This window comes from Onychomys torridus, chromosome 8 (assembly GCF_903995425.1).
Source record: "Onychomys torridus chromosome 8, mOncTor1.1, whole genome shotgun sequence".
NCBI classification, from domain to species: Eukaryota; Metazoa; Chordata; class Mammalia; order Rodentia; family Cricetidae; genus Onychomys; species Onychomys torridus.
Genome location: NC_050450.1, coordinates 50,861,785 through 50,873,165, shown reverse-complemented (window position 1 = coordinate 50,873,165; position 11,381 = coordinate 50,861,785). Strand labels below are relative to the sequence as shown.

Below are 11,381 nucleotides of genomic sequence, written 5' to 3'. Positions count from 1 at the left end.
GGGCGGGGCGGGGCCGACGGGCTGGCGGCGAGCGCCGGGAGAGCGCGCCGGGGCAGCGAGGAGGGAGGAGCGAGGGGAGCGCGGGCCGCAGCCGCCCCCGCCCCGCGCCTCCCGCGCGCAACAGTTCCCCCAAAGTTGCCGCCGGGGAGGCGCGCAACCGGCGGGGGACGCGGCCTTGGGCCGGCGCGCGCAGCCCCGGGCGGGCGGCGGGATGGGCACTCGGCAGACCAAGGGCAGCTTGGCGGAGAGAGCCAGCCCGGGCGCGGCGCCCGGCCCCCGCCGCGAACGACCCGACTTCTGGGCGTCGCTGCTGCTGCGCGCCGGGGACAAGGCGGGGCGCGCGGGCGCTGCGCTGCCCCCCTACCACCGGCGCGTCGGCATGGTCCAGGAGCTGCTGCGGATGGTGCGCCAGGGCCGGCGGGAGGAGGCGGGGACGCTGCTGCAGCACCTGCGCCAGGTGAGCGCGGGGAGGGGGAAAAGGGGTGGGGGGGCGCGGCGGCTCCCGGAACGCCCCGCCCCTGCGAAGAGGAGGTGGCGGGGGGAGACACGAGAGCGCCCGGCGGCACCGCCCAGGGTCCCCCTTCGGCTGGGATGAAGCAGTGTGGCAGCAGGTGCCTCTGTGTTCCCGCTGAATTTGGGGCCTCAGGCTAGGGCGAGGAAGGCTAACCCAGCGAGGCTAGTGAAGGGGACCTGTTGGACCATTGTCCCTGCTCCTCTCCTCCACAGGTCCCCAGGGTTAGCTGGTAAGAGAGGATACAGAAATGTATGCCTGGTCTGGGCCAGGGCTCTCTTCTTCCTCTGCCCACTACCTATCACCCTCTTCCAAGGGTCTCCAGGGAATGCGCAGTTTTCTGCTAAAGCCGGCTTCTGGGGCATGTCCCTAGGACTGGTAAGATTTTAGTCCCTAGGTCGTTTGCCACCCGGAGATATGGTGTATTGTGGTTTCACCTTCCCTAACTTTGGCTGGCCCTCGCCATGAGCCCCTGCCCATGTCTTGGCCAGAATGAAGCTAGCCTTGGTTTCTTGGCCAGCAGAGACGGAGGCTGCCTGTGCTCTACCTCATCCTCGTCCTCACCCACTGGTTAGAGGCAAACTACAGATCTGGTCAGTTCCTCAGTTCGAGGGCTGATGCTGTCACCCGCCTCTGTCCTTTTTGTTTTCCTTTGGGGGACGCGGTGGCCTGTACTACAGGGTCTTGTTGAGTGCAGGAGCAGGAGGGTGCATAAGTGCTCTGCAGAACGGTGATCAGATTGCTTTGGTCTGGCTTTGTGGCCGGGACTCACACAGACCCTATATTCTCGAAGGACCCCAGTAGATAGGCAGTCTGCAGGGACAGGGGAGGACAACTTCAGCTGACCTTTGAGAGGTTTTCCCATTCCTGATAGAAGAGGCTGTAGGAACAACTTCCTGGGAGGAGCTTCTAGAGCCTCTAATTGGATCCACATCTCCCTGAATTCTGTACCGTGGCTTCCCTCACACCCTTAGGATGTTTCTCCGGAGTTTGTTCCTAAGGTGTGCACTTCCAAAGAGAGAATTAGAGACGAGGGGACTTGGGAGGATGTAGGCTTAGCTTCCACCTCTGCCTCTGCTTTTCCTAACAACATCCACAGTGATGTCCCAGAGGCTGCTGGATGCTCAGGTACTTTTCCTGGGTTGAATCAGCAAAGAAAGATGACATTTTTACACCACATAACTTTTAGTGGTGTGTATTTTCTCTGTCTTTTGACAAATTAGAAGCCAACCTTGTATAGCCTCCATGGTAACCCTGTCGCTTTCACACAGAAAATGGATTTTCCAGACCATCATAAGCCATTTGCAAAATACACAGTAAGAGGGTTGTGCGAATTACATGCTGTTTTCCCCATTCCTGGGAATGCTGCTCTGAAGAATACCAAAGCCTGGAAAAAGCTGACAGGCACTTCTTGAGGGGTAGGGAGAAAATGAAGGTACATTGGCAAGCACTAGTTAGAAGACCACTGGAGGAGGCTGAGGTCTCCGGAGGAGGCAGATGTTTTGGGTATCTGGTATAATTACACATTGCATTGTGGGAACCTGGGCCTCTCCCTTTAGGGTCTCCTGCTTGTGTGTCTTTGGATTCCTGGCACCTCTCCAATCCACAGGCCTGGGAGGGCTAAAGGGAAGAGGCAGGGTTAATTAGACTTCCCCCCTTTCTGGGGCTCCCTTGCCCTGTGGCTGACAATGAGGGCTGTGGACCTGGAGAGCTGCCCTGTGTTGCCTGTAATGTGGGGATCAGGGCCCTTCCAGGAAATGGTCATTGGCCTTAAGCATGTGGGAGTGGAGCTCAGGGAGGGCCAAGTGTCTGTGACTAATGAGAAGGGTGTTTTCTAGGACCCTGAAACCAGCTAGTGGAATGTCTAGCCAGATCTGTGCTGCAGTCTGAGGTGGTTCTCCCCCCCAGATACTATTTTATAGTTTCCTCCTGGCAGAAGCCAGGGCAGTTTTGACCACCCTCCATTGGTGTAGTACTTTCTCCTATAGTTGATAACATGTTTAGCACTAAGTGTTTGGGTTTGGGGTTTTGGTTTTTTGAAGCAAGGTCTCATATGTTCCAGGCTGGCCCCTAACTCGTTGTGTAGCCAATGATGACCTTGAACTTCCGATCCTCTAGCCTCCACCCCAAAGTGCTGGGATTACAAGCAGGAGCCACCACACCCAGTTTATTTGGTACTGGAGATCAAGCTCCGGACCTTGTGCATGCCAGGCAAACATTCTTCCAATTGAGCTGTTCCTGAGGGTTTGACACTGGATTTCTGTGCGTTCAGAGCATATACAGGGTTAGAGGAGCATTGGTCTGTAACTCCTGTGATCCTCAAGGATTGAGTCCTTGATCTTTCTGAGGCTCCAGAAGAACCTCACATACTCTCCTCAGACAGATGCACGGGGATCTTGCAAAGAATGGAAGAGTTGCACAGAGCCTGTGAGCCCAAGCTGGAGAGCCCATGACTGGCATCACTGTTCATGTCTCATCCCTCCATCCCCCTACTTTGTGGTTTGCATGTAGAAATAGTCCAGAACCATGTGTGGCAGTTCACGATGAGCTGATGCATTGTGGCTGCTACTTCCACTTGAAGGATTCGGGGAGTGTTTCCTTGCTTGGAGACTCTCCAGCTTATCATGTGTGGCAAGGCCTCACACCGTTCAAAGGGTGCAGGCAGGATGCCAGGCAGTTGCCTTGAAGGATCACAGCCATCCCTTTCCCTTTAGGAACAGTGTGAACTGAGAAAGGCCTGGGGCCAAGGATCAAGCCTGGGTGGCTTGCCTTTGGTTCTCGGTCTACTGCGACCTTGGGCCCAGGGGTCACCTCCCTGAGCTGTGTTTCCTCGCTTCCCAAAGAGGGATCCTGGGTACTGAGCAGAGCAAATGCTATCAAGTATGTGAAATTTTGTTGGCACTGCCAATCAGGATGTGTCCTCATGGCAACCAGGAGAATCTGGCCTACTTTGGGTATATCTGGGCTAGGGACAAGGTCATGTGGCCTTTCTCTTCGGGCCTAAACCAAGGAGTTCAGAAGCAGTCTGGAACAGGCGCTGTCGAGGATAAGAGAATTCATTCCCCCACCCTTACCCCATCACACCCATCACCTAGGCCTTCCTGCTCCCCATCCATCGTGGTTTGGGGGCTCAGACTTGGCATCTTTAAGGAGTCCTGGGGAAGGAATGGTCTGACAAAGGATAAGTGCTGGACTCCACAGACGGTGCACTGTCACTGTTTGAGCCCAGCCATTGCTCTTCAGTCCCCAGAATTTCAGGCTGCGTGGTCCCCCTTACTTCATGGAACAGCAGAGTAAGAGGAATTGGCATAAGCCCGCTGAGGTCACCCATCCCTGAGGTCAACAACAACCCTACTATGTTAAGCAGCTGTTACTATGACGAAAGACCTGAGGTAGTCAGGTCATGAGCATGGCTGTTTGGGCTCACAGCTTGGAAGGTTTCAGGTAGTGGTCCTTTGGGCCTGCAGTAGGGCAGTAAAGTAGTACATCATGGCAGGGTGTGTGTGGCTGAGGAAGCTGCTCACATTCATAGTGGCTGGGAAGCAGAATTAGAGAGGAAGGGGCCAGGGTCCCAAGACCTCCCAAGAGCACCCCAAGGTAAAGACTCATGGTCTTTGAAGACATTTGTCCAAACCCTCGCATCCACTTCCCTGTAGAGAGTCCAGTTGGCTGGTTTGCTACTGGCATGTCATATTCCTAATAGGCAGAGCTGTTCCTCTGTTTGCAGGACTGGCCTCACCTTAGTGTGGCCTGGATTCATGGTGGCCCTGGGTGCTGTCCTTCTATGCCAGAGCAGAAACCACACTGCAAACAAGAACCAACCACATGGGCTCTAGGGTGTTATACATATCACTGACCCAGGAGGAAATGGATAATGTCCAAGTGCCTGGAGACTCCCTGTTGACTGGCAGGTCTCCTGTCCAAAGACAGAAAGATAAACACAGTGACCTTTGAAGGTCATCTTTTCCCTCCCATAACCCTCCTGAGAGAATCTCTGTAGGTGAGCCCGTGGGAGGGCCACCACACACTGAGCAGGCAGGTCCCCACTGGGGTCTCTATTCTTCCTCTCCCTGGAATGCATCTCCTTGTCTCCACGTGTGCCCTTTACCTTCATCAGGCCAGCTTCCTGAGCACACCAGCCCACAAGCTCATCAACTTAGTACGCCAGTACCACCACAGTGCTAGGTATTTAGTCATCCGTAGCTTTCCCCGTGACCTTTTGTTTGTCAGACAAGGTCATGTGCTTTCCGGAGAGTAGAGACCCACCATCTCCAGTATCCATGGTTCAATATTAAAAACCTGCAGGCTGCCAGGTGGTGGTGGCCCATGTCTTTAATCCCAGTGCTCAGGAGACAGAGGCAGGTGGATCTCTGGAGGCCAACCTGGTCTACAAAGCTAGTTCCAGGCAGTCAGAGCTATACAAAGAAATCTTGTCTCAGGTTAAAAAAAAAAAAAGAAAGAAAGAAAGAAAGACAAAGAAAGAAAGAAAACCTGCAGGTTTGTGAGGTATGTGTACAGACTGTCAACATGGTGTGTCTTCAGAAAGCCCTCAGATGCCCTGTTTCAGCCCTACATCTGGTTACGAGGCTGCCAGGATGGCTATTAAAGATCCTGTGCATTTGCTGTTAGGTTTCTGGGCATGTCAGTTTGCAGGAAATCCCTGATGGCCACAAGCTTAACTATGCCTGGCATCCTGCCAGGCTGAGGTATTCTTGGAGAGAAGAGTGGCATGGTTCCCAGCCTTGGCACCACAGGATCCCATTGGGCAGGTGTAGTCTGGGGCCTCTGCTGAAGTGGCAGGCAGAGAGCAAAGCCTGCTGGCATAGTTGGGTTTCCCCATTCCTGGTCAGCTCCTGCAGGATCCCGTGTATTCCCTCTACAAAGGAGCCTTCCTGTTTGAACTCTACCAGTCTGTCTGGGCTGCATGCAGACTTTCCAGGGATGAAGGTACAGGGGCTTCTGATGTAGGGGGCTGCTTTGTTGCTTTCCACAGCAGCTAGAGACACTAGCCAGGGACACGGTGACCTCTGTAGTGGCCAAGCTAACCATAGGGCCTGTAGTAGGTCAGCTCTCTGACTTCATGATCTGGTGGGGGCAGGGGAAGGGTTCCTTTTGGAACAAATACCATCTTTTTGGAGATTATCTGAAGCTGTTTTTAAATCCACTGTTTCTTCTGAGGCCGTGTCCCGGCTTCCACCTCTGACAGGATACTGAAGCCATACTGCCTTTCCCCCAGTACCGTTCGTGACGTGACGGTTCTGCATGTGCCTTCTGGGACTGAAGCCAGAGATTAGGTACCTTGACACATGGTCAGGTTTCAGAAAATCCCTGTAGACTTGTTTGTTTGGGGTTTTTTCCTTGTCTTTTGCAGCGGCGGCAGGATCTCATTATGTAGCCCAGGCTGTCCTGAAACTCCCTATGTAGACTAGGCTGGCCTCAAGCTCATAGAGATCTACCAGCTGGCTAGTATCCCTCTACACTATCCCCATCAGAACGCACAGAGGTGGGGTCAGCATTAGAAGAGTCACCTCCCCTAAGTAGAGATGTTCAGATAGCCATCTGACTCACCTTTCCCACCCGGAGCAGCACTGAGTTGTATATGAGGAAACACACAGGTGCACACATGGATATTCATAGATGCATGTCTGTGTGTTTGCTGGTCCTTGCTACAGAGAGTCCTGACTGTGTTTTTGCAGGTTATATTAGTCCCTTCAAGCAGCTAGAACTACATACCAGAGGCTGGAAGCCCAAAACCAAGGCACCAGCAGGTTCAGCATCTGATGTGGACCCATGGGCTGTTTTAAGGGCACTGATCCCATGCCCCTTGTCATATTTAGCCTGTCCTGCAAGTCCCCAGCTGAGAGGTTAGGGCTTCAGCATATGCCTGTAGAGGGGAGGAAACACAGCTGCCCAGACTCCTTCCTGCCCTGCCTCACCCTCCTGCTTAAGCACTGGAGGGGGAAGGGCCCAGTCATCGGGCCCCACCATTACTCAAGAAGTTGAGTGTTCAAAATGAGGACGAGACCTTGGCATTGCTGAGCAGGGGTGGGACCCTTCTGACAGCGCCTGTTTCTCTCCCCACCCCACCCAGCCCGTCTCTGAGTGGTGCCCACGTGGCTCTCTGGGAGCATTTCCCAGCTTTGCTTTTTTCCTTCTTCTTTTTTTTTTTTTTTTTTTTTTTTTTTTAACTTTTATTAGCTCAGACTCCTGGCTGCTGCAGCCATATGGAGTTTCGCCGACAGCTGCTGCTCAAAGGGATGTGGCATTTTAATGTTTCTAACTTTATCTTAACCAGGATAGACACAGGAGTCCATAGGAGTCCAGCTGAGACTAGGTAGTACCCAAGCGTGCTTTCCTGCAGAGGCGGACTCACTTTGAGCTGGAGGCCCATGTGCTATGATTTGAATGTAACCTCCCAGAGATCCTGTGTTACAAAGCCAACCCCCAAATTCATGATGCTAGCATGTGGGGATGTGGCCTTTGGCGGGTAATTACGGTAAGATGAGGTCGGGAGGATGGGGCTCCTGTGACTGGTGACTTGAGCTGACACATGCTCACCCAGTCTCACAGTTGAGACTGGTACAGCACAGTCAGAATGCTGCTCCGGGTGCGATGCTGTGCTCTGGGGTGTCTGACCTTCAGATCTGTGAGCTAAATAAACTTGAAACTCTTGTTTTGTATAAATTACCAGCCTGGGGCATTGTGTTACAGTGGCAAAAAGCAGAGGAAAACACCCTGCTCACCTGCAGAGCTGCCCCTCGCCCTGTGTCGCCTCCATGCCCATCTCCATCTTCCTGGGGCTTCTCTATAGGTCTCTCTGAGTCTCTCCCCACTTAGCATCTCTCATTTCCCTGGGTAAAAAGCAGACTTTGAGGGTTGGGGATTTAGCTCAGTGGTAGAGTGCTTGCCTAGCAAGTGCAAGGCCCTGGGTTCAATCCTCAGCTCCAAAAAAAAAAAAAAAGAGAGAGAGAGAAAAGCAGACTTTGAAAGTGTCTCTTGAGACAAGATGATGTGGTGTATGTCTTTTATACCAGCATTGGGGAGGGGTAGATAGGAGGATCTGGAGTTAAGACCAGGCTGGACTACATGAACCTCTGTCTTAAAAAAATAAAATAAAACAAGCCGAGCATAGTGGCACACACCTTAGGCAGGCAGATCTCTGTGAGTTCAAGGCCAGCAAGGGCTGTTACACAGAGAAACCCTGTCTCAAAAATAAATAAATAAGTAAGTAAACAAACAAACAAATAAATAAATAAATAGAATAAATGTCTCCCTTTAGTCTGTCTGAGTTCGGTGGGCTTCCCTCTACACCTTTCCCAAGCCTACACACAGGAAGATGAGCTGTAAGAACTGGAGGGTGTTCTGGAAGACAAGAAAGGGAGTCTTGGCTCCTTTCAGTTATCTAGATGTAAGCACAGTGTCTAGGCAAGGAGAGCAGGCTCTGGAGACCCTGTCTGTGGGTTTCTAGGCCCCAAACCACATTCATTCATTCATCCATTCATTAAATCATTCTCTTTCTCTCTTTGTAAGTCAGGGTGTCTCATGTAGCCTAGGCCAGCTCGACTCTCTTTAGAGCCAAAGATGACCTTGGATTTCTCATTCCCCATCTCCATCTCCTGAGTGCTGGGATTGCTGGCATGTGCCACCATACCAGTTCCTGCGGAGCTGGGGGCCAGCTCAGGGCCTCGCGTCTGCTGGGCAAGAGCTCTACCAGTTGTGCTGCATCTCCAGCCCCCATTTAACTCCTTGAATAGTGACTTTGTGTGTTTCCAGTCTATAGTTGTAGGCCACCATGCTCCTTAAAAAAAAAAAAAAAAAATTATGGGATCAATAGTGTTATTTAAAGTACAAATGGTAGGTTTTTAAATACGCTATCAAAAGCAGTATTCAGTCATTATGGAAAATAAGAAAATATAGATGAGAAAAAGGAAAAAACGTGGCTGGAGAGATGGCTCAGAGGTTAAGAGCACCCACTGTTCTTCCAGAGGTCCTGAGTTCAATTCCCAGCAGCCACATGATGGTTTACAACCATCTGAAATGAAATCTGGTGCCCTCTTCTGGCCTGAAGGGATGCATGCAGAACACCGTATGCATAATAAATAAATAGAATTTTAAAGGAAAAAGAAAATGGAAAAAGAATAATTGGACGAATGTATTCAGTGATTGAGGATCTGTTCTTCAAGGGGGCGGCTCCTCACATAGGGGGAGCAGCATGCAACTTGGTGGGAAGGCCCCAGCAACAATTGTGCTGTTTCTCCAAGGGTGGCGGGGACCCAAGAGGTCATGCCAGGCATATGTTCAGCTAAGGAGTGTGGTTGCCTTAGCTGGGAATCAGAGCCTGCCATTCTGGGCCAGGATGCTCATTCTAGAAAGGATAGAGGAACAGAAAATGGTCTCCGTGGCCAGTGGGCAATCAGAGCTAAGTATGGCTACTCAGATTCCAGCCCCTGGCTTGCTTCTGACTGGGAGTGGTCCAGGGGTCTATACGGGTACACTGGCTATTGAATGTTCCCCTCCTCCCATGGGGCTTTTAAGTGGTCACAGACACAGCTGCAGGGAGCCAGACCACCTGCCACTTTCTGACTAGGATTTTCTTTCCCTGCTACCCAGTGCTCGGGGACTGTCCCTTCCTGTCCTCTGGGTCCTCTGAGCTGTGACTTTCCCCTACTCCACAGCTGATGTCTCCATGGAGCACCAGCCACAGCCACGGGCTGCCCATGGAGGTCCTTCAGAGACCCCTCTTCCAAGGAACACCAAGCAAGGGTTAGGACCTCAAAGGGAGAACCCCACCACCACCTCCAACCTCCCACAAATCTCTCACCATTCAAGCTTGCTGTCTGGAGGAAGCCTGTATTTATAAGTCTGGGAAGGTGGGGCCTGTGCCCCCCTCCCCACCTGCTCTCACTTCTAAAGTTCAGTCTATGCAGCTTGTGCCTCCTGGAGCTCTGGGCTTGAGCCTCAGGTTGTCTCCTGTGTAGGAGCAGAGCAGAATTCCCTCCCTAAGTGCTGTGGGCAGGTGCCTAACACCCTGACCTAAACAGTCTAGATTCCCACTCTGGACCTGTCCAGCCCATCGCCTCTCCTGCCATGGCCTGTGATAGTCACAGCACACCTGGCAGCCCTCTTCCCCCCATATCCCCTCACTAGTATATGAGTGAACACAGAAAGCTGGGGCTGCAGACGGTGCATGGGAGAGCTTTCTTGTCCAGCCCCATGTGTCACCCCCCACCCACCCTGGCACCAGGTAAGAGCTGGCTCAGGGCACTTCTGATGGTTCCTTGACTACCTTGTCTCACTCTGGCTATGGTCCCAGCACCTAGGATCCAACCAACCCTTCCTCTCTCACTGGAAAAAATGGACGTGGATGAGAAGGGTGAGGCATTCTGTAATAAGAGTTTAGATGTTTAGCGGAAATACAAATGACCCAGAGAAGAATTCAGATCTGTCACGTGGAACTGAGCCAGGACTGGGTCTCCCAAGGTGCTGTCTTGGCTAGTGATGGCTGGAGAAGATTTGGAAGCCTGTGTCTGCTGCAATGACTAATGTGGCATTTTTCCAGGCGCCCTGGATTGGGGCAAGTAACTTGGGTCCCCACACTACTGTGGCAGGAGCAGGAGAGATGTAAGGGCAGGGCAGGCATTGAAAGATGGGGAGCACAGCTGACCTGAGCACATTCTCTGGGTGACACTTTTGCAGACCATCATTTCTTAATCTAAGGTATGGAAACGATGAAGGCCGGAATGATGAACTGGCATTTGACGGCTCATTTCCTCCATGTTAGAGCTTAACTGCCTCTCTGCTCCTGGCAGCCCAGCGAAGCCAAGAACTTAGAGTATTAAAGCCATTTGATGAGTCAGGCCAGGTCCACCATCGCCTGGGTTTCCTTCACAGCCCATTCAGCACCTCTGTAGTTCAGCCCCACTCGGATATCTGGGCCCAGCATCCCCTGCACAGCTTTGGTGAGTGTGTGTAGAAGTTCGGATCTTTATGAGCTCAGACTGGTCGGGAGCCCCACTCCTGCTACTAAATCCTTCAGCACAGCCGCTGGGATCACCTCAGAGAGCAATGGAGAGGAGAAGGGGAAGGGGGCGGGGAATAGCACAATGAGAGGGCAACCAGAGCTTGCCTCAGACATCTCAGGCAGTGCTCCTCATCATCCTCTTGAATCTTCTAGGGCAGTGGTTCTCAACCTTCCTAAGGCTACAGCCCTTTAATACAGTCCTCATGTTGTGGTGACCCCCCAACCATAAAAGCAATTTTCTGCTACATCATAACTGTAATTTTGATGCTGTTATGAACCATAATGTAGATATCAGATATGCGACCCCTGTGAAAGGGTCAGTCGATCCCAAGGGGTCGCGACCCACGGGTTGAGGACTGCCGTTCTGAGAAGTCCACTTCCACACTCCTACCTATTAGAGAGCATCAGATAGATTCAAAGATACCCTGAGGATCTGGACTCCGTCTGGGGTACCCAGGACACAAGCAAAGATGGGGTGTCCATCCCACTGATCTCTCACAGACTGCCAGAGTCCGGGAGTCCCTTTCCCCCTTCCCAGACTGCCCTGCATTTATTTTTCTCCCTCCAGCAGTTAAAAAGGAACTTCAGTCTGGGTGTGCCCCACACCCTGCACTTAATCCCAGTTCCTCCATACTCTAATCCCAGGTGATTTCGTTTTCCTAGAGTGTGCCAGTCTACTGAACTTTCATTATTCCCAGCTGCAGCCTTAAGTAGTCCTGGAGCCTCCTGTCCTCCTGGAGCTCTGGTGTTTCAGAGTACACACGGTGGTGGGCAGCACGCTTGGCCAGGGGGTTCCAGGAAACTGCAGACCCATCGACCTTCAGGAACACTGAAGGGGCTAGTTTAGGA

The 11,381-nt window shown here is 52.3% G+C and overlaps 1 protein-coding gene across 1 annotated transcript in view; it reads left to right on the top strand.

Moving 5' to 3' along the window:
- The first annotated feature begins 61 nt into the window (after window positions 1-61).
- The window catches only part of Lrrc75a (leucine rich repeat containing 75A), a 45,197-nt gene continuing 33,877 nt past the window's right edge, over window positions 62-11,381 (top strand). Inside the window, exon 1 of the mRNA XM_036197953.1 lies at window positions 62-457. Coding sequence (XP_036053846.1) covers window positions 212-457 — 246 coding nt within the window. The 5' untranslated portion in view covers window positions 62-211. The remainder of the gene's footprint in view (window positions 458-11,381) is intronic.